Genomic DNA, 23,994 nt, shown 5'->3' on the forward strand with positions numbered 1-23,994 from the left:
TGTTGTTCTTTGTTATTGTCAGAACCTGGTGAGTTGTTCTGAACAGAAATGTTCCCCTCCTGTAAGACAATGTTACTGCACAGGAACGCTGCAGTGTTTTTCATAATAAACTTGTGAACTAAGACCTGAAAAAAAAAATTCTAAGTCTGGGCTTTCTCTCTTCATTCATTGCTCTCCTCAGAGAACACTTCCTTACCTAGGACACAGATATACTTTGCTCAACATTCAACAAACACTCACTGAGGGCCTACTATCTCCCAAGCACAGTAGTTTGTTGGATAGGTGGGTGGGGAGTTGAAGTTTTAGGGGTTTTTTGTTCTTTTTTTTTTTTTTGTACCGGGGATTGAACTCAGGACCTTGCGCTTGTGAGGCAGGCGCAGTGCCCTTGAGCTATATCACCAGCCCAGTTTTTAGTTTTTTTGAGATAGGGTCTCCCTTTATAGTTCAAGCTGTCATCCTTGAGCTCACTGTGTAGCCCAGGCTGGCCTCAAACTCACAGTGATCCTCCTGCCTCAGCCTCCCAAGTAACTGGGATTATAGGTGTACACCCCCACACCCACCTATCAAGCCACGCAAAATCTAGTCTCTGCTAGACTACCATGAGTACAAGAGAAAGTTGTATTGGCATCATGACTTTCTAGACAAAATTAAACAGCAAGTCTTACACTCAACTGAGGGAACCATTTATTTAATCATTTAATAAATGTTAACTAAGAGCCTACTCTACAGGAAAAAAGCATTTAACACAATGCTTAACAGCAAGGACTGAAAGCAGAATGTCTGGTTTCATATACTAGTTCTTCTCGCCATCACCTGTGTGATACTTGTCAAGTTATGGTCTCTGGGCCTGTTTTCTTATATATAAAATGGGACTATCTACTATCTACTTCAAACAAGTTCTGAACACTAAATGAGTAAGCAGACGAAAAAGCTCTTAATATTGCCAGCATGGGGTAAGTGCTCAGTAGAAAAGTGTGTGTCAAGCAGAGAACATTATTTCTGACTTCATGGAACTTCCAAGAGGGAGGAAGGAGGTGAAGAATGCCACACAATAAGTTACTGTTGAAGGATGTGAATGGGTGGGGACACATGAGGGCAAAATCCTATTTCCACCGAAGACAATAATACTTTACCAAGTGGTGGCAAACCTATGGCACGTGTACCACAGGAGGCACACTGACCTTCTGTTGGCTCATGAGCCAAGTCGCACCAGCCAAGGTTTGACAAATTAGCAGCATGCATACAACACCAAACATCACATTAACTGTGCAAAAGAAAGCCAAATGCAAACTTTTACCTTTCAATAAAAAGCTGTTTGTATCACTGAAAGCTCTGTTACAAAAGATGTTAATGCATGAGATATTTTTTCTAAAGGAAAATCTCCAAATTCAGGTTTAAGTGCAGTGTTGGCCCTTTGCAACAAGTAAGTGGCTTTTGACTTGCAGCTTGGTCATTTGGACTCTTAAAAGGTTCACCATCACTGCTTTAGCCTCTGGAAAACAGGGTGAAGACACGGAGGTAATGGAGAATGGAAGCAGGGAGATCTACTGTAGCTGTGGTGAAATACGGATCGTTATCAGATACAGGGAATGGAGATAGAAGGACTGTGTAAGGCTACACTGAATCAGGAAGGCACAGTCCTAAACATGTGTGGTTGATCTGGATGAGGGAAGAGAGGGAAAGAAATCAAATGATCCTAAATGTCTGATTTGAGCAACTGAGTCGGGGAAAGCATCAAGATGGGGATGTGGGTGGCCCTATAAACTGCTGTAGGATGGAAAGGGAAATCTCCTCAAAAGATACCACAGCTCTAAATGTATGCACCTTGAGACCATACTCTTAAGTGAAATAAATCAGACACAAATGTTCAAATATCGCATTGTTTCTCTGGTATGAGAAACCAAAAGTGGAAATAAGGACTAAACTGAATAATATATATTGGGAAATGGGAAGAAAACATTCAAATGAGAAGGGGAACCAGGGAGAGGGGAGGGAGAAAGGAAAGAAGGGACCCAAAAAAGTGAAAATAGAAGGAAAAAATGGAAACAAAGCTTTTGTACACAGGGTGGGGAGGGGGCGTAAGGGGAAGGGGAGTTGGGATAAAATAAAAATTAAAAAAAAAAAAAGATACCACAGCTCTACATAACCTCACCACTAGGGCCGGGGATTTAGCTCAGTGGCACCGCACCTGCCTCGAAAACACAAGGTTCTGGGTTCGATCCCTGGTACCGGAAAAAAAAAAAAACATAACCTCAGCATCCTGATAAGGTATGGAAGGTTAACACTATTTATCCAAACACTAAAATATAATAATTAACACTATTTATCTCGGGATAGACCTGGGGAGAAGTAGGAAATGGGCGATTAACTTTATATAGCTCTGTACCATTTGCCTTTTTATAATGACTTTTTTAATATTTAAGAAAATCTCCAAATGTTTATATGTGATAATTCCGTTCCTGTCCTGAATTGGCACTAAAGTATATAACAAACTTCTTGAATAAAAAACACTGAATGATGGGCCGAGGATATAGTTCAGCAGTGCTGCACCTGCCTGGCAAACACAAGGTCCTGAGTTCAATCCCCCCAAAAAAAGAAAAAGAAAAATGCTGAATACAAAATAGACAATCAAAAACTACCAGCTGAAAAAAAGCAGGAAATTAATGTCAATTGAGAAAGATTCTGGGTACTTTTGTTACCTATTTGAAGTATATGCTGAAGATGAAAACAAAGAATTTAATATGTACTAAAATCATATCTGAAATGTCTCAGCCAGAATCATTTTAAAAGTGTTAGATGTCCAGTGATTAGACTTTCCATCTAAGCAAACAGAATCACAATGAAAACTACAAGTTCTGCTTATTTACATTCACTCATCAAAAGCCTGAGTCAGGAAAAGCAAAGTCTATTATTTTTTTAGAACAAATTATAAACATTTAATTAAAAATGTTGACTGTTAGAAGGCAACATCTCCTCTTTTCAGAGTCCATTCTTTTTTCTTCCAAATCTTCAACAAAAACACACTTTGTCAGTTGGGGGAGGGGGCTAACTGACACGAAAGGGAAAAAAAAAAGATGACCATGGACATAGTCCTTTTTCCTGTCGGAATCAACTTTATTGCCACAGGTGTCTGGAAATAGGTAGATACTGTTTTCCTATTTCAAGTGAGGAACCTGTGATTCAGACATTTGACATAGGTCACACATTCTGAGCAATGGCAGAACTGAGGTCTGAACTCCCAGGTCCACATCATCAACCATAGGGATCCATGGGCCAGGGATTTAGCTCAGTGGTTTCATTGCCTGCTGCGCAAGCTCAAGGATCCAAATTGGATCCCCGGTACCAAAAAAAAAAAAAAACAACCAACCATAGGGATCCAGTTTTTTACACCAGGATTCAGGAAATGCTAGAAGCTCACCTAGCTAGTCTCACAATTCTTACAGTACAACCATCATCTCATCCATAGGGACATCAATATCAAGTAAATTACCTGAGCGACAACCAATATAATGTGGGCCACCAATATTATTTTTTAATTTTACATGTCATTTTAAATTCACTCTATATTGGAAACATAGAGTGCTCATTCCAGCAACCCATATACTACAACTGGGATGACACAGAAATGATCAGCATGGCCCATGCACAGACATAACATACAAATTCACAAAGCATTCCACATTAAAAAAAAAAGTAAAAGAAATAGGTGTAAGAATTTAAGTAGTTTTTAATTTAGCTTAACACTACTAAATTTTATTTCAACATGTAATCAACATAACAGGTCATTACATTCTTTTGTTTGTACTAATTCTTCCGTATCCGATGTATATTTTGTAACTATAGTACCTCTCTATTCAAACTGGACATATTTCAAGCATTCAACTTACACAACCTGGTAGTGTCCATTGTACAAGACAGGACATATCTAGAGAAAAAGCCCCTGGGCAACTAACGCCATGTCACTAAAGCCACGTGCTTGACTCACTAACTCAGCATTCAAGTTCTCAAATTACTCTTATTTCAAGTGAATTGTAACAAGTTTGTTTATCTGAGTTCTTTTGAACCACAACAGACTACAATAGAAAATTAAAGGAAATAAACTGCATCAATAGAGCTAAGTTTGCAAAGAAAAAAAAAAAACAGTACATTCATTGGTACACACAAGAACACACACTGAGATCCTCTAGGCTTGAAAGTATAATAGCCAAACCATCTGGCAGGAAATCAAAAGTAGTTCCATACCTCAGTAGCTCTGCAGGCCACTGCAGCACTACTGAACTTATATTAAGAATGTTAACATTAATTGATAGCTAAATCTAGCATTTTTTAAGAAGCTGAAGCATTGATATTTTCATTTAAAATCTTGGGCTGGTGATTTAGCTCAGTGGTCCTGCCACTTACCTCACCCGAGTTCGATCCCTGCTACCAAAATAAAATAAAATCTAATTGAAGGCTGGGCCTGATGGTGCACGAGTGTAATCCCAGCACTTGGGAGGCTGAGGCAGGAGGATCACCACAACTTCAAGGCCAGCCTTAACTACACAGCAAGATCCTGACTCAAAAAACCAAAAAAGAAAAGAAAGAAAACACAAAACTAATTAAGAACTCTCTGTACTATTTTTGTAATTTTTCTTTAAATCTAGAACTATTCTAAAATTTAAAGTTTTAATCTTTTAAAAATTAATTTCAGGCAACCCGGGCATGGTGGCGCTTGCCTGTAATCCCAGCACTTTGGAGGCTGATCCAGGAAGATCACTGTGAGTTCCAGGCCAGCCCAGCCCCAGCTACATAGTGAGTTTAAGACCACCCTGAACTGCATAGTGAGGCTCTGTCTCAAAAAACAAAAAACAAAATTAATTTGAGGCTTCTTGTATAGCCAAGCAATTTCTATAGCATCAACTCTCTGCCCCTCAACACAGCTATAGTTTTTTGGTTTTTTTCAGTACTTGTGCTTGCAAAGCAGGCAATGGCTCCATGAAGCTAAATCTCTGGCCCAAAACACACACCTTTTACAATTATTCTCATTTAGTCACATTCAAAAAAATGCACCTCAAATTTTTCATTGTGTAGCCCTCATTTTTCAAATATTTTCTCATCAAAGATAAATGCACTAACTGCCAGTGTCTTCCCATGTTTATCAACTGAAGACAAATACGTTAGAGAACTACATGAAATTCTTCTGCAAATCATAATCCAGCAGCCCACTCTCCCTAAGGGCAGTTTTAAAATAAACACTGTAGTATAAACCAGATTCAAAGAGAATCCTGGGAGTGAAAGAAAACAACAAAGCATTTGAGACCCCTCTTCCCCCATCTGCATTTATGGCAGCTATCTAAATATAGTGTGGGAGAGCTATTTCTGTTTCTCAAGTTTCCAAACCAAGCAGTTTATCTAGACATTCCACCAAGAGTTTAGTAGTAGAGTCAGAAACTCAGTTTTTCCCTTTGCAAAATAAAAAATAAAAACAGGGCCAGGGATTTAGCTCAGTGGTTCCGCTGCCTGCCTCACAAGCACAAGGTCCTGAGTTCAATCCTTGCTACCAAAAAAAAAAAAAACCACCAAATTTTCCAGAAAGTTTTTTTCTTTCTTAAAGGATTACATGTTGGGGGGCCAGGGATTTAGCTCAGTGGTCTTGCCACCTGCTGCGCAAGCACAAGGACCAGAGTTTGATCCCCAGTACCAAAAAAAAAAAAAGAGATTACATGTTGGAGATTTAGCTCAGTGGCTCTGTGCCTGCCTCACAAGCACAAGGTCCTGAGTTCGATCCCTGGTGCTGCAAAAAATAAAATAAAATGAAAAGATTACACATTAAGTAAACAAAATCAAAATAAAGAATTTAGAATGTGCTGGGGCTGGGGATGCAGCTTAGTGGCAGAGTGCTTCCCAAGTACAAGGCTCTGGGTTCAATACATGGATATGCACAGAAAATTGACTACAGAACTATGTATCACAATATTTTTTACTAACTACATTTTGGACCTCTAAAGGACTAAGAACAGTACATCAATGGCAGTGGGGTGTGGTGGTTCACTCTGGGAGGCTGGGGCAAGAGGATCACAAGTTGTCTGGGCAACTCACAACTCAGTGACAGCAAAACCCTGCCTCAGAACAGAAATAAGGGGGCCAGGGATTTAGCTCAGTGGTTACCCCGCCTACCTTGCAAGCACAAGGACCGGAGTTCAATCTCTGCTACCAAAAAAAAAAAGAATAGAAATAAGTGAATAAATAAATAAAGGCAGGGTTGGGGATGTAGTCCAGTGCAAAGGGCTGTGTTCAATCCTAAGTACCATGAAAAAAATTTTTTCATATGTTTATATATAAAATAGCACTTGATACATGAATCTCAGATATTTTTAGATCATATTTTTAAATTTTCATTAAAATATATTACAACTAAGTTGTTTTTCTTTTAAAATTATACATTCAAGGGCCGAGGATTTAGCTCAGTGGTGCTGCACCTACCCGGCAAGAGCAAGATCCTGAATTCGATACCCAGTACCAAGGAGAAAAAAAATTACACATTCAACATTTCATTTCAGCTGCAAAAAGTTAATATTCAGAATTCTTATCTAATTTCCTGGCAGCCTAAAACGCTGTGTATCTCAACAGTACAAGATAAAATGCTTGGGCCAGGGATTTGGCTTAATGGTTCTGCTGCTTGCCTCACAAGTGCAAAGACCAGAGTTCGATCCCTGGTACCAAAAAAAAAAAAATCACACACACAAAATAAAGATAACATGCTTACTACTAAATTGCTTTTTACTTATCATTTCAGTGTACAAATGCCCTATGCTAAAGGCAAGTTTCAGCTTAGAACAGTTCTATGTCTGCTTTATTTTAGATACAACAAACATTTTCCTTTATCTTTAGGTAGTTCATGTGGAAAACACATTCTTTTTTAGTCAAAGAATTCATTCTTAAAATATTTTTTTCAGTTCTCAGGCAAATTGCCTTCTATAACTAAGAAATTGGGGGGGGGGGGGGCTAACCAGGGACCAAACTCTGGTCCTTGCACTTTCAAGGCAGGCAGCAGAACCACTAAGCTAAATCTCCAGCCTATCACTAAGAAATTTTATTGGCTTGTCTCTGTCTTCTAATAGCTTATTTCTATGAGAATTTAATTCTCTGGACCTGACTTTGGAATCTGAGGTCTCAACTTTCTGTCTATGCTACTCACCAAGGCTATTACTCTTGTGTGTAAAATAAATCCAGGCTAGACTAGACATCACCCACTTTACAGATGAGAACAACAGTCACAATCCACGCCGGGTGAACCTGGCCTTCCAGTTATATGATTTAAAATTTTTAATTCTCTACATCAATTTGTTACTAAGTTTAGACCAACACCTATAAAATGAGCAGCTAGTCAAACCAAATTACATGTCTCTAGTTCAAAAATGGACTACTACCTTTATCTCTGGTATTTTACTATGAGGTAATATAGAAAACCACACCAGAAACAGATTTAGTATTGTATTACATGCTTATATCCAATTTGCCCCAAAATGCTAACAGATGTTTGCTGAATCAATGAATTATCTCCTATATATCAAGGTTTGTGGTACATAGGAAATAGAAGATGAAGACAGCCAGATGTGGTGGCACATGCCTGTAATCCCAATACGCAGAAGGCTGAGCAGGAGGCTGAGTTAGAGGCCAGCCTGGATTACATAACAAGACCCTTTCTTTTAAAAAGTTCCTGAACTCCTGGAATTCTCATTCTAGCTCCAACAAAGATGTGATGAGAGTTGATGCCAATGAGTGGCGGAATAGGACAGTAGGAAGGATTAATTCTACTGAGGGAGCAACAAGGTCAGAGAAGGATTCAGATGATATTTAAACTAAGCCTTGGAGGACATCTGTTTTCATGAACTGACTTTCTAAAATCCTTGAAATACATTAAGCTAAACTTTTTACATATGGAAAGGGGACCAAGAGATGAAGGGCGGGGAGAAAGGGAGTGAGGGAGGTAGAATAGGGAAGGGGATGTAAAAAGGATTCAGATGTGGTATGTACATGTACCCGCTCCCCATGACTGATGAATGTAATCATTATGTACTGCAAACATAACAATAAAAATTATACAAACTTTTTAGAGTTAGTTGTATTCCAAACTACTTCTAATAAAATATGCCATAAACATATGTAATTCTTCCCCTCAGAAGCACATACATTCATCAATTGCTGGCTGAGTGTTCTGGCTTGTTTGCAAGGGCTCTAAAAAGGACTGCAAGAACTGAAAACAGTTAAGTGTGAGTAAGAATGCTTTGGAGAGCTTTTAAAAGCCCTTATTTGAGAACAAAATGTGCTCTAGCCAGAAACAGGAGATTTATTCCCATCGTTTTATTCTACTATAATCTCTGTCACTATCCAATCAGAAGAAATCCAATTACTACTGTACTTAGCCACACCAGGATCTAAGTTAACAACTGAATAACCCAAAAATATATTAAATAAAATGTTTCTTACATGAGCCCAGCCTCACCATAAATATATCTGTGACAAAGGCTGAAGGATAAAATCATGTTCAAAAAAAAAAAGTCACTGATGGGAAAGTGACAGGGTCAAGAAATTCACAGAAATGTTAATTGCTTATTTTAAAAGAGAAGAGTTCCTATAAATGGCTTAATGTTTTTAAGAGGCAAGTCAAGCAGATCACAGGACTAATTACTTTAGTAACTTTTTAAAATGAGCCAAAAATAAGGAGGAAAGGATTCAAAAGTACTGGCTGATCTCATTAGCTCTGCTTAAGAAACTTTATAGATGTGACTTCACTCCTAGATTACACATCTATATTTAGTTTATACCTAATATGGATGAAGTCCCAAACTAACAGCCATTTCCTCTCTCCACAAGAAACTTCCGTGCTTTTTTTCTATCAACAATGCAAAGTGTAGGCTCCTCTGAAAGGGGAGGTTTAAAACAAAAAAACAAAAAAAAGAAAAGAAAAAGAACTCAGAAAAATATTAACAAATTAGTATGTGACTTTTGCTGAACTTGTATCACTATGACATTTCTAAAGCAGAAATTCTAAAATCAAAATCCTAAAAATACTAAGTACTAATTAATCAGGCTCCCAAAATGCAAAAAGGTGAGGTCATGGAAATTTTACTTTCCTTTCAAATTTTAACAAAAGGAGCTGAAGAGTGTAGCTCAGTGGTACAGCATTTGCCTGGCATATGTGAGCCCCTAAATTCCATCCCCAGAGACAGAGAGACAGACAGTCAGAGACACACAGATACACACACACACCAAAAATATCAGGCTCTAGAGTCGCAAAGGGCTTTGTAAAAATCTCAGAACTGCTGGGCTGGGGATTTAGCTCAGTGGCACTGCACTTGCCTCACAAGCACAAGGTCCCGAGTTCGACCCCTGGTACCAAAAAAACCTGCTACTACCTGGCCCTGTGACTTTACACAATAATAACTACTATAAGCCTTGTGTAAGACAGTATTGACAATACTACCTATTTCAGAGTTCATGAGCATCAAATTAGCTAATATATGTAAAAGGCTGGCACACTTCCTAGCTCAGAGCCAGCACCCAAAGCTATCTATATTGGCTATTACTCTTGGACAAAAATGAATGCCTTCTGTGTTCATTTTTTAAGTAATAGTTTACTGTATCCTGTACAAGAATAAATTAGGTAGTTTCTCAAGAAGTTTAAAACATAACAAAATAAAAGGTTTTAAAGCCACTTTATGATCTTTACATCATCTATCAATTATAGCCATGATAAAAGTTTTAAAGCTTTACTACCACCCCACCAGTTATAAAGTGAAAAACAAAAAAACTATAGCATCTAGAGATAAATTACTTCAGCCAGGCATGGTGGTACATGCCTGTAATCCCAGCACTTGAGAGGCTGAGGCAGGAGAATGGCTTCCAGTTGGGAGGCCAGCCTGGTCTACATAGTGAGTTCAAGGTCAGCCTGAACTGCAGCAAAACCACGTATCAAAAAAATAAAAATAAAAAGGCCGGGGATTTAGCTCAGTTGTTTCGCCGCCTGCTGCACAAGCACGAGGACCCGAGTTCGATCTCTGGCACCAAAAAAAAAAAAAAAAGCACAAGGGCCTGAGTTCGATCCCTGATACCAATCAATCAATCAATAAATGTCAAGAAAGGAAAAAGAAAAAAACCTCTTCGCTTTAGCTCCAAGTCTAGAAAGACTGCTGTGGTAAATGGACGAAGAAAGTAAAACCCAATTTGACTGTCCCTTAGTAACCTAGTAAGTATCAACTTGATTGTGGCTCATTAAAGTTAACTCAAGAGAAAATTCAAGCCTAATCTTGGACTTCTTTGGTACTAATCCTGCTCCTCTGATACAGAACAGTATTTCCCTACCTATGTGTAGAAGCATCCTGGCAGGTATTTCTCTTAGTACTTAATATTTTGGAGGCTGAAACCACATATGCTGAACACATAAACTAATCATGGGCCAATACAGTTTTAATTCTGCTTTCCCAAAGGCAGAATAATTATAAACAAATATGGCTTACTATGTGTCAGACCCTAAGTGCTTTTCTTATCTTAACTCTTTAATCTTTACAAAATCTCAAGAGATAGATACTATTAACCCAGTGGTGAGACTAAGGCACTAAGTGAAGAGCAGAACAAGATTCAAACAACAGCTACATGGCTCCAGAGACCACCCTCTTAACAACTACCCTCTAGCAACAGCTAAACAATAAAGAGCCAGTCAGTGATCCATAATACAATGGCTCAGCTGCTTACCTGAAATACTAATTCTAATAATCTTCAATTTGAAAATGGACCATATCAGTGCCTACATAGAGAATATAAATGATACTGCATGTCAACAGTCATTTTCTGGCTCTAACTTTGGGATCTCAGATCTCAAATGTCACAGAGGACAGAAAGAACTTTTGCGGGGCGTGGTGGCACAACACCTATAATCCCAGCACTCGGAGGCTGAGGCAGGAGGATGGATGCAGAGTTGGAGGCCACCCTGGGCTACACAGTAAGTACCAGGCCAGCCTGTGAGATCCTGTCTCAAAAAACCAAAAAGTTAAATAAAAATAGAAAGACTCTTTACAAGCAATGCCAAGGCAACACCATAACACAAGGTCCTGCTCAGTCACCAAGACAACCTCCACCGCAATTACAAATCCCAAGGGCTGTCAGGCCACACTCTCTGGGCCAAAACCCAGTCATGGATTCAACCATGACTCACTTCAATTTTTTTTTCTTTACAGGAAAAAAACATAAATCTGTTCACTTCAATCTAAATTAAGAGTCATTTTGAGGAACTACACCAAAACACTAAATATGAACCTGGCCCAGTGATTTCCATCACTCTTTCAACCCACTTCTCCGGCTTCTTATATTCCTGTAATGTAACAGGCATTTGGTTTCCCCTAATCAGGTGATCTTTTATTTCTTCATTTTTCCCATTAGCCTTCTCTGGAATCAAGCTTGTACAAAGAAAAGTAAAGTTTCTGCAATTGCTTCAGCAAACATTTTATTAAGCAACAATCATATGAGTTAATATATTACGCCATTACTATAGTGTCTGGTACTCAGAAAGCACTTCAGAAGTGTTTATATTAGTTCAGTAAGGTACGAAAACACTCTTATTTATATTTCTTCTATGCATTTGGGAAAAGCAACATAAAAATAAGTCAGTGAGAATAAACATCTATTTTAAATACACACACACACACACAGATCTTTCTAGACCTGAAAAGGCCTCCCCGTCAGTGAGTTACAGTGGCTCCCCTGGAAAATATGTTTCCATCTACAATGATGCTGTATCTTGTTCCTCCCGCATTATAGCTCCTATCTGGGCTATTGAGAGTGCATTCATGTTGTTTCTCTGGTGCCTAGAGTAGTTCCTGGTGTTCAGTAGGCACTAAAGTAAATGCTTTTTTTTTTTTTTTTTTTTTGGTACCAGGGATCAAACTCTGGTCCTTGCGCTTGCGCAGCAGGCGGCAAAACCACTGAGCTAAATCCCCAGCCCAAGTAAACGCTTTTTAATGAATGACTGCTTACACTGGTACTAATTTGTACACATTCTGTATATTTACAAAAACAAAACTGCAATGAGAGATGCACAAATAGAAGGGAGTTTAGGGTTTTACTGATGAGCTTTAAATTTGCTTGCGATATTATTTTTGGGTTTTTTTGGTATCGGGGATTGAACTCAGGACCTTGCACTTGTGAGGCAGGCGGCAGAACCACTGAGCTAAATCCCCACCCCACGATGTTATTTTTAACAAGGCAGATCAATTTTGGCAAGAATCCAGATGCCTCAGCATCACAATCTACTTAGAGGAACAAATTTAAAGGGTGTCTGCCAGAAACAAAGGAAAGAAGAAATAGTACAAATTCTATGAATAACAGAAGACACAAGAAACACAGAGAAAACAAATTTTAACAGGTCAAATATAACGCTGAAGGGCAGCTTAAATTTCATTCTATTTATGAGTAAGATTGCTCTTAGTGCCAGTATTAGAGAAAAGATATACATATATTTACCACAGTTTCTCTAGTAAAGCCTAACTTGGCACCTGCAACAGGAAAAAAAAATTATTAATACTCTGCTTTGACTTTGAAGATACTGTAACTGAAACACAACATAATTGTAGGCAGTACTGTGTCATACTTTAAAAGCTTAAGAGGCAGGCATGGTGGCACACACCTGTAATTCCAGCACTCAGGAGGCCGAGGCAGGAGGATCACTCCAAATTTGAGGCCAGCCTGGGTACATAATGAGTACAAGTAATGAGTACATTACTACATAATGAGTTCAAGACCAGCATGAACTACAAGGTGAGTCCCTGTCTAAAAAGAAAGAAAGAAAAAGAAAAAAAAAAAACACAAGTTCAACCCCCAGTACCAAAAAAAAAAACCGAAGAACAAAAAACAAAGAAAAATACTGAGCGGACAACTTACCAGGTAAAACTTCCTCTCCAAATCTACACTAAATCATTAGTGTTTTAGTGACAGAGCCAGATTGGTAGAATGCTGCCAGTAATTTCAGCTGGTCTATGCTTTATTTTGCCAACTATCTTATTAAATACTGCTGTTAAATGTTTCTTTTCCATAGGACAACATACTTTAAAGACTATTTTAGCCAACTATAATCAGTGGCTGTACAGTTAAAGTCTATCAATTAATTATTGGGCTGGGGATTTAGCTCAGTGGTTCTGGTGCCTGCCTCGAAAGCTCAAGGTCCCAAGTTCAGTCCCCGGTACCAAAAAAAAAAGTCTATCAATTATTTTTAAGTGCTTTTACTCCTTAAAAAGATTTACTGAGTGTCTATCACAACAAGGCAGGCAGACAACATACCAAGCTCTGTGGTGGGTGCAGAAATGTGCGGTACAGATACCCTACCACATGAAGCTTATTTTACTAAGACATATATGCAAAACTATCAACTGGCCTTTTTAAAGGAAGGAGGAAATGAGCTACATGAAGACTCAGGACAGAGAAGTTTCCTATGAGGGAGACCTCATATAAAGGAGGTAGCATCTGAGAAATTCCTTGAAGGATGTCTGTTAAACTATGACTCCATTTAATCTTTCACCTCTTTCTCTAATAAATCAACATTCAATTCAGCTCTTAAGGCTCAGACGTTTTCTAAAAAGCTTTCTAAAAAGCTTTTCCAGGTATTCCCCTACTGGTTATCACCTTGTCTCTTCTACACAACCAAGTTTCCTATTAGAGTTGGCTTTACACCTTGACATCATTTACTTCCTATTCACTCTTCTACTCGCTCTACTGTGGATTCCCCACCACCATATTCCTTCCAAGCTGAACTTCCAGGCTGATGAATCCAACAAACACTCCACTTGACATAAGTGCTCACTCCCTCCTTAAAAGCCTCCCCAACTTCTTTCATGACTCTGCTGTAGTTCACCTCTCACCACTACTGCTCTTTCACAGCTCCTCTGTGTTCTCCTTTCCTAGCTTCTCCTCCATTCCCCTACCTTAAGTGTTGTCAGTACCTAAGAACTTGGTCCTATGCAATTTCCTGATTCCTCTCTCATCCATAGAACAGATATACATTGTGTGTGTGTGTGACCAGGGATCAAACTCAGGACCTTACGCTTGCCAGGCAGGCGTGGTGCCATTAAGATACATCCCTGGCCTAGAACAGATACACTTTAAATATCACACAAATACCAAATATGTCTGTGTTCAAGTCCCAAATTCCTCTACCATGCCTACACTTCTTTCTGAACAGATCTGTGTATCTAGCAATCTAGCAGACATCTCCACTTGCCATCTTAGAAATCTCAATAAAACAGAACTTCACCATCATGTGCTCCTCTTCCATCTCCATAAAAGTTAAGTCTTCACCCTTGACTCTAATTGGAAGCCCATATCATTTCCCACATTCACCTCCTTCAACATCTTCCTATCAGCTTCACTTTCAAAATGTACCTCAAGTCCATTCTCTTTTCTCCATCACCTCCTACTCCTAGCCACCATCATCTTTCTCAATTGCAATGGCCTTCAAATAGTTTTCCCTGTTTCCCTGCTTACCTCCCTTCAATTCATTTTCCACCCAATGGCTGGGCCACACCTCTTAAAATGCACCTCTACCTTGACACTTCCTCACTTACACCCCTTTGAGAACTGCCATTTTTACTAAAGATAAAAATGTATTTGGCATACAAAGACCTCTATGACCTGGTCCGTCTATTCCTTGTTCTACTCCCCAGTTTTATTCCCTAGATTCCAGGTACACTCTCAATTTCTTGACTATTTCCAGGCTCTCTATATGCCAATTCCTCAGAATATTCTTCCTCTCATCCCTCTACCACTCATCCTACATGCCATGTTCTCAGAGAAGCCTTCATTGAGCCTCTATTGATACTGAATTTTCTGCGCTGGGTATGGTGGTACACACCTGTAATCCCTGCACTTGGGAGGCTGAGGCAGGAGGATAGTCACAAATTTGAGGCCAGTCCAGGCTACATAGTGAGTTCAAGAACAGCCTGAACACACCGGGGATTTAGCTCAGTGGTTCCAACGCCTGCCTCACAAGCACAAGGACCGGAGTTCGATCCCCAGTACCAAAAAAAAAAAAAAAAAAAATGGAAGAACAGCCTGAACTACAAAGTGAGACCCTGTCTCAAATAAACAAACAAACAAAATAATTTAATTTTTAGAGCAGATTTCTCAAGAGAACAGACAGCCTACCTTCAAACCATTTAATCAGTATTTACTCTGAACAATTCTAGGTGTTCGCAGATTTCACAGCATAGATTTCTTCAGCTTTCTTCAGCAAAGATTAAACAGAGCAAACATTCTTTTAGTGCTGTTAGGAAGGTAAATACAGACACAGTCTATGTCTTTTCTTAAAGCCTAAATAAGTTTTCTATAAGCCAAACCACTTGTTCCTTATCAGACTGAACCTCATTTTTCACTCTGCTCTCATGAAGAACATTAAACTATTACACATAAATTTTCACCAATGATTTATGCAAGTTTATGAAAAAGACTATGATCTGTTTGTAATCGAGGTCCCTACTGACAAAGTGTAAATAATGTCTGTGTTGCTGATGGCTACCAATAGTTTGTATATGACTTCATGAAGAATCAACAAGCCCTAAACATTTGTAAACCAACATTTCAGATTCCTGTATATATGCCATAACCTGGAACATCAAGTAATATAAAGCTATTATACACTCTTCACATCTTTGCAAAAGCTTCAATTCAGTCCTACACTATGTTCAAGGCCAAGATTTAATTTCTCCAGAATAACCACCTTTTTTCCCCCTAATTAGTCTCTATAGTCTGGTCTCACAACTACCACTCTTCCAATTTCATAAGTGGCACAACAACCTAATTTGATTCCTCTTTAGTTTTTAATAAATGTTCACTCTAGTAATCTACCACCTGGTCTCTACCTCCAAAATAAAGCAACCGGTTGTTAGTGGAGAAAAACAAGCAGAGAACTCACAAATCCTCAGAAGTTCTTACCTCAACTTTCATCTAACTGTTTGGTTTTGCATTCACCAATATTTGTTCAAAATTTCTTTTATTCTTCTCCCACACATACAAGTAAATAGCCATGCTGCACAGTGGTAAAATACTTGCATTATAACAGGTGATTGACATTTTCACAACTATTATAATAATGAGAGTTAAATCCTTTTCATAAGAATTATTTCACATGTAAATCTGGAATAATTTTTTACAAAAAAAGACGAAGAAAACATGTTATACTCCTAGCTTACAGTTATATACTTGAATTTCAGTTTTCAGTTCAAGAAAGGGAGAAAAAAACGTATTCCTATGAAAGGAAGTTTAGAAGCAAAATGTATGTGATGAACTGAGGTCAATACTTATTCAAAACATTACTGTGCAAATTTAAGATACTCCTAGTCTATCTTTGACACAATTTTCAAATACAATGCTATTTATCTACATTAGGTTATCATTTTCATAAGCTTATAGTCTAATAGTCTCCTGGTTTTATATACATGAATATATACTGGGGGAGGGGTGCTGGAATTAAACCCAGGGCCTTTAGTATGCTAAGCAAGCACTTTACCATTGAACTATGGTCCCAGACGTTTATTTTTTGGTACGGGGGATCAAACTCACAACCTTGTGTGTAAGAGGCAGGCGTGGTGCCACAGAGCCAGATCCCTGGTTTTTTATTTTTTTTTAAGACAAGGTCTCATTAAATTGCCCAGGCTGGCCTCAAACTCATGATCCTATCCTTCCCTGGTAGCTGGGATTACAGGCATGCGCCACCCTGCCTAGCTCTTGCTTTTATATTTTTTAAAAAAACCTAAAACCAAATAAGGCCAATTGATATTTCTTATACCAATACTTGGTACTGATCACTGAAGGGTAAAAGCCAAATCTCAAAAAATACATTTCACAAGGAAAGTCACAAACAAATGCCCTGAATTAAATTTAGATTTCTACTGAATCATACTTGGATGGTTTGTAGTCATGCTCTAAATGCTATTTTTCTTCAGAAACACCCTTTCCATTCTCTATAAGGGCCTCTAAAATGAGCAAACACATCCTACCTTATTTTCCTACTTGATCAAAATCTTAACTCCCGCCTTAATCACACTTCCCATCCTGCCTAACACATCTGCCTTTTATAGACTCACTAATTCCCCATTTGAGAGACACCAGAATGCTGAGGAAGTGAGAGTCTTGCTCACCATCCTCTTACTGGCCTCAATAAGCATCCTTCAAACCACCTTGACTTTTAGTAAGCCAAGTCCCTCCAACTACCTCTTTCCTATCACTCTCATATTGCACTAGGTTTCAGTGTTCAGGCCCCTTGGCACCTAGCTCATCCCCATTCTAGGTCCCTTTCAGAGTTTTATATTTAACCCAAATAATCACCTTGGCATATGCCAAAAGTAGCACTTTAGGGCTCCAGGAAGAGCTTAGGCAAAAAGTATAACAAGAGGGCTGGGGATTTAGCTCAGTGGTGCTGCCGACTGCCTCGAAAGCACAAGGTCCTGAGTTCCATCCCCAGTACCACAAAAAAATAAAAGAACTTATTGTCTATCTAGGAGAGACATTATAAATATTTATATACAAAACGACTCATTAACATGAATTGGTTTACTGTGTACCACAGTCTTAAGATCACTGCATAATGCATTTATCAACTAATTTATTCCCCTAAGGTTGGTCTCTTAACAAATATCCCTACTATTCAGATGTGGCACAGAGAGGTTTAAGTAATGTGTCTTGGGACAATGATTAGTAAGTGGACAAACTGGATTAGAAACTCAGACAGTGGTCAGATTATAAGGGGTGTTACGCCTTTACTAAAGGCTCTTAACTCTACCCTGTTTGGTTAGTGGTTACCAACTAGAAATATATATACTACCAGACCCCTCAGGGTGTTGAAGACATCACTGTTGAGGATGACTGCCTCTTTCCCTGTTGGGAGCGCTAAACCAGGCTGAGACAGGAAGATCGCTGGAGTCAAGGAATTTGAGGTCAGCCTGGACAACACAGCAAGAATCCATCCCAAAAATTAAATAAATAAGAAAAATAAACTACTTATCGGGAGAGTTCCTAACCTCTAGGGCAGTGATAGTAAACCTAAAGCTTTCAATTGATGCAAATAGCCTGCTGCGGCACACGTGCCATTGGTTTGCCACCACTGCTCTAGGTGTTGGGGTTTAAAAAAAAAAAAAAGAAACTGCTATAACATAGGTGATGAAGGGTTATTGGGCTCCTGAGCAGACAACTCCAGAAATATACAAGGGAGACAATGTAGCTGAGCCAGCTCTCAATTGCTCACCATAGACAGCTAAGCTCAATATCCCATTATACCCCTCACCATCAATTTCTAATTCATATATGTGCTTCAAGTGTAAATAAAAATTGTGTGCTCTTTTTCTGTTTAAAATGTCTTCTTTTACAAACCCCAGTGGTTCTTGGCAGAATAACTAATACTGTTTAACATGCCACTCAGAACCACAGCCTCTGCTGCCTGTATGCAAGGGCATTTCCCCCATTTGCATTTCTTTTTTGGGAGGGCACAGTTACTGGGGCCTTCACACTGAGCTACATCCCCTGACCTTTCTTTATTTTTTAATTTTGAGGCAAAGTCTTGCTAAGTTTCTCAGTTACACAGACTGGGCTCAAACTTGGGAATCTTCCTGCCTCAGTCTTCCAGAACGCTGGGATTACAGGAGTGTGCCACCACACCCAGCCCACATTCATATTTCTCACATAGGTGAGGAGAAGAAATTGAGAATCCTTTACCACAAGCTTTACCTGTCCTTTCTCCTTTCAAACAACTAACCTGGTCTAAATCAGTACAAAGCTGGTCTATGTTGACTCACAGGCAAAAAAAAAAAAAAATCTCACTTCTCACTTCACAAATGAGGAAAATACAGCTTTGAAAGGGAAAACAAATTGCCCAGGGTAACCCAAACAATAAGCACAGAACTGTAACTTGAATCTTGATTCCAATCCAAAACCAGTGAGAAAGACAACTAGTGATAAGCAGGGTGACTTCTGGTGGTTTGCAACACAAACATGGAAAAACAGGAAGAGATATCCAAGTGATTCAAGCTTGGGACTACATCTAACCCCTTCTAAGGATAGGATTAAATAACAGTAAGCAGGGCATTAAGCAATGATCTCTACCTTTCTCATTCTCCCTACCTCCCAGCAGGGCCGGGTGTCAAACACAGGGCCCAGATTGTGCTAAAATGTGTTACATTCCCAACCCCTTTCTAATTCTTACACTGCATTTTTCTTGTCTTATTGTATTGGCTAGGATCTCCAGTACAATACTGAATTTACAAAACCATAACTGATGTATCCTTATGTAATTCTATAAAGCTTCTAAATGTTCACCCTAAGTATCCTGCTTCTTAGATTACTAGTAGATATCTCTCTCTCTTTTGGGGGGTGTGGGGGTGTGGAAACCATCTTATTCCTAGACATGATCTCACAGAACAGCCCAGGCTGGCCTCAGACTTGCAATTGACCTGCTTCAGCCTCCCCAGTGATGGGATTAAACGCCACCCTACTCAACTCCAAAAAGTTTTTTCTTCTTTAAATTTAAACTGATCTTTGACGGACCCTTTCCCCCTTCTCCATGCCGGGTGTTCCACTCCCCTCTGCTCTCTCTTCCTCTCATTCCAGTACATCTTAAAGTACTACTTCTGTCACTCAAATTAACAGATTCTGATATTCTGGGAGTTCTACCTCCTTCTGTTATTTCAATTCCCTGGACCAAAACGTTTCTAAAAATTGAAAATTGAAAGAAAATCCTAAAACAAACATTGTTTCGATCACGCGCCTTTCATTTGTTCTCTTCATCTCTTAAACACACTCTTTTCTTTCTTTAAAATAAAAACTCGGTTAAAAAAAGGATTCTGTTAACTCAGTGTGCTGCCTAGCTCTAAATGAGCCTGCCTTCTTATGTGGTTGGGAGTATCGCCAAGATTTTAAAGTTTCAACAAAAGTAGTAGGATCCAGATGTTTATACTTTTACTCTCTCCTTTGCTAGACTGAAAAATACTAAAGAAAAAAAGGAAAGGGACACGGATAGTACTTATAAGCAAATAAGATATTTCCAGGATATAAAAGGTATGGGGGGCAATCCAATAAAGTTATGAATTCTTTCCATTTTTCTTTCAAAACAAAAGGGCACAATCCTTCCCGAGGCTGCAACACCGAGGGGAGCAGCCAAAACTGTTGCATCATACGAAACACTCCGCGCTAGAGAAACAAGAAAACCAGATGGTGGTAAAATACCTAAGACAGGAAAACCCTAGTTGGAAACCTCAGACTTTTCCCGACCCCCAGGAGCGGCTGGCTGCCCTTTTGTACTTTTTGAAGACTGAACCGAAAATTAAAAGTTTCGGTTTCAGAGCAGCAGGGCTCAGTGCTCTTTTCAAAAGCGTCCTAGGAAGAAGTTCGGTGCCACCCCTGGCGCCAGGCTCTGGCCGGAGTTCGGGGCTTTGAGCGCGGGGCGCGGCGCTCGCGGAGGCCGAGAGTGGTGTGGGGAGGGGTGGGGAGTGGTGTGGGGAGGGGTGGGGAGGGGCGGGGCGGGGCCCACCTCGCCGCGGGGCTCCGGACCGGCGGGAGGCTCGTCGCACCCCGCGGGCGCCGCTCAGCCCGAGGGGACTCGGCGTCAGCCCGAGCCCGCGCCGAAGACGACAGCCGCCCGCCGGACCCTAGCCCTGCCCGGAGAAGCGGGAAGACGTGGTGGCCCCGAGACAATGGCCCCGGGCGCCGCGTCCCCAACGGCCCGGTGCAGGCGCCGCGTGGGGACGCTTCGGGGGCGCCCGGGACGCCGCCCCGCTGGGCCGGACAGGAGCCCGGGGCTCGGCGGGACGCGACGGCAGGCGAAAGCTCACCTTGACGAAGAGCTCGATGAGGGGCTCTTTGTCCTCCTCCTTCAGCCCGTTCAGCGGCATCGACAACGCCATGGCCGGCTCGGCTGGGCTCCACGGACAGCGGCGCGAGTGCTGCTTCAGCTCCGGGGCTGCTCTGGCTGCCGGCTCCCGCCGCGCTGCGCTCGCTGGACAGTCCGGGCGTCAAGCTGGCCGCAGCCGCAACTCCTCAGCACCGCTCCACGCCCCGCGCGCGACTCCGAGGCAGCTGCAGCCCGTGCCACTTCAAACTGCGGGGCGGGGCGCCGGGGGCGGGGCGCCGGGGGCGGGGCAGCGGCCGGGCGCCTCGGGACTCTCCAAGGGAATCTGAGCGGCCGCGGCCCAAGGGGGCGGGGATTAGGGCGGGGACTGGAGGGACCGCCCTGGCGCCCGCGGAGGGACCACTCGGATGACCAGACGCCAGCGTGTGGGCGTGCCCTAGTCTCGGGGATGCTGCCTTTGGTGGGGCGTCACCAAACTCATACTCTAACCCACGCTTCCGGAGGGGGCGGGAGGGAAATTCCCCATTCCCCATTCCCCATTCCCCATTCCCCATTCCCCATTCCCCGGAGGGGGCGGGACGGAAATTCCCCGTTCCCCGTTCCCCGTTCCCCGTTCCCCATGGTCCGGAGCCTGGCCTCCTCCCTCAGCTGCGCCGGCGCGTCCTCCGCAGCTGCTGCTGGTCTGGTGCCAGGTGACCTCATGCCTCGGCCAGCTTGGGGAGGCGAGGAGGCTCCTCCTGCCCTCTCCCCCGCTGCAGCCTCAGGACTCATCGCGCTTTCCCGAAGTAGCTAACTCCCCAACGCCCTCGGTTAGGCGGGGCTGCCTTTTCCAGAAAAAATTTTCCCAAAGTTTTCATCATCTCCTTTGAAATACATTACTTTTTTTCTTCTTCCTCTGACTTCGTTCTTCCTCTTTTGACTTAGACCCTTCTACGTTGGCAGGTAACATATTCCCACATATTTTTGTGGCCCTACATAGTGTTCCAGGCTCCTAGCTAGGCCCTGGACAGTAAGCAATGGAGCAGGATCCCTCCCCTTCCCCCCACCCCCAGTTTAAGTCTGCAACTGACGCCCCAGCGCCTGAAGGCCACTCAGACCCCCCTCCCACTGTCCGGGTGTTTTCCTTCCTGGACAGATTGTTTCCCCATTCGCCTGGCAAACCTGTGTGCCCCAGAGTTGCAGGAGGTTGCTGCACACCCAGCACCTATCAGATTCTCTGGGGAAGAGAGAAAGTCACATTTTAGCCAGCACCAGGACAGTTCTGAAGGATGTGGGCCTCAAAAAGAAAAAAGCTGCCCTGATCTTAAGTCCTGGAGGGCAGGTGTGGGAATGGTTTGAACCAGGCACATGGTAGGCATCTGGGCCGAGTGGGTTGCTGTTGATGCCTGAGGCAAATGTCACCTCCTTTGGAAACTTCTAGTGCCCTCATCTGACTTTCCCTAACACCTGACTTGCAGGAAAAATGAAGTCAGAGGAAGAAGAAAAATAAAACTTTCAAAGGAGATGACCCTGTTTCCCAGGTTTGGCTAATTCCTGAGTTCCAGAAGGGCTGAGATGGGACTGGGAAGATCTCCACCTCACTAATACATGGCACATATCAGAGTGTTTCAAAAAATTGAATGAATGCAGGAAAATACAGTGAAACCTGCAACTTTTTCCCCTGGCCAGGCCGAAGCAAGTTGTTCATAGTTTCTTACAGGGACTCTGTTAAAGGACCAGTGATTAGAATAACATGCTCTGGAGACAGGTGTTTGTGCATGCCTCTAATCTCAGCACTCTGGGAGGCTGAGGCAGACAGATCACAAGTTTAGGCCTAGCTTGTGCAACCTGGCAATTTAACAACTTAGTCAGAGCCCATCTCAAAATAAAAAATAAAAAAGGGATGGGGATGTAGCTCAGTACAAAGGCCCTGGATTCAATCTCCAGTACTGAAAGAAAAAAAAACTCTGGAGCCAGAGTCAAACCGTTTAAGTTCACATCTTGACCACAACGCAATGTCCTTAAAACCTTCAGCCTCACTTTCATCACCTAGAAGCGGGCTGGGTGGGTGCAAGACCTTGTCTGTTTGTATGTCCTGTGCAGTCAGTGTTGGCCACTATCTGGCCCAGCCTTGGCTGTCCTTGTCCACCCCTGCAGGCTAGCATGGCATCATATCCAACTCCCTTTGTGACCAGCTTGTTTGTTGAAAAGGAATAAATGCCAGAGCCGGGAGGCCACCTCTTAGGTCAGGACAAACAAAAACAGAGGTGACTGGCTGGACTCTGAACTGAACTCAGTGTTAATTTTTCACGGAATCATGAACTGAAGTTCTCTTGCACCCTCCCCACTCCCACCTTGCCTTAAAAGGAACCAAGATGGTGGCTCTAAGCTGAAACCAACCCAAGGATCACAGAGCCTCAAAGAAGACCCAGCCTGCCTGAGGCAGGGCTTCTGGTTCTCCCAGATGTGCATGCGGGCTATCAGACTCCAGCTGGGGTCTGTGAGTGTCCCGAAGGCTATCCCCCCAGGATAAGAGATGACTGGACCTCGAAGGAGAAGCAGAACAATATTCCTCAGGTTTCCTTGACTCAACACAGCTTGTAGCTAGGAGGAAGCCAGTGGCCCTCTCCTCCACAGAGCCCCAAGGGAGTGTGACCTCCAGAACTCCCCCTGCCCACCAGGAAACCGCAGGCAGAAGCTCAGACCCTGAGCCAGTGCTTGGAAACCTGGTCACAGTCGCTCCTCGGGTTCCAACTTGTACCCCTGTGTGGCTCCCATGGATGGGCATAGAGGGTTGAGGGCAGGAGAATGGAGATGTTTATTCAGGGAATCTCCATAGTACATTCCATTCACGGCTCCTTCCAGCCTTGAAATGCAAGCTGATTTTTCATACTGTGCTCATATTTGTTTTTATAATCCACACAGAAAGTTTAAAGATGGGTGGATATGTTCTCCACACACCCCTCTGACCTAATCATCACAGCTCTCCCCTTTGCTCTCCACCCCAGCCACACCTGCCTCCTTGCTATTCCTGTTGCCTCTGGGTCTTTGCACTTGCTATAGCCCTCGCAACACCATTCTTCCAGAATTTCCACAACTCTCACTCTCTAGCCTCCTTCGGGTATTTGCTGAACTGTCCCCTTCTCAGAGAAGCC

The 23,994-nt window shown here is 41.8% G+C and overlaps 1 protein-coding gene, 1 long non-coding RNA gene and 1 other non-coding gene across 3 annotated transcripts in view; 1 reads left to right on the plus strand and 2 right to left on the minus strand.

The window, feature by feature from the left end:
• The window catches only part of Clic4 (CLIC family member 4), a 60,835-nt gene extending 39,745 nt beyond the window's left edge, over window positions 1–21,090 (minus strand). Inside the window, exon 1 of the mRNA XM_004850602.4 lies at window positions 20,844–21,090. Coding sequence (XP_004850659.1) covers window positions 20,844–20,915 — 72 coding nt within the window. The 5' untranslated portion in view covers window positions 20,916–21,090. The remainder of the gene's footprint in view (window positions 1–20,843) is intronic.
• LOC147827249 (U6 spliceosomal RNA) lies at window positions 3,580–3,686 on the plus strand. Its single transcript, XR_015452843.1, has one exon. It is a non-coding gene; the product is annotated as a U6 spliceosomal RNA (small nuclear RNA).
• On the minus strand, window positions 4,722–20,837 carry LOC147827250 (uncharacterized). Its single transcript, XR_015452782.1, has 2 exons — window positions 12,662–20,837; window positions 4,722–12,530 (listed from the first exon to the last, which is right to left on the minus strand). It is a non-coding gene; the product is annotated as an uncharacterized LOC147827250 (long non-coding RNA).
• Window positions 21,091–23,994: the final 2,904 nt, after the last annotated feature.

The sequence above is a fragment of the Heterocephalus glaber genome, unplaced genomic scaffold (assembly GCF_053883595.1).
Source record: "Heterocephalus glaber isolate CG9 unplaced genomic scaffold, H.glaber_assembly_v1.0 deba00001452, whole genome shotgun sequence".
NCBI lineage: Eukaryota > Metazoa > Chordata > Mammalia > Rodentia > Bathyergidae > Heterocephalus > Heterocephalus glaber.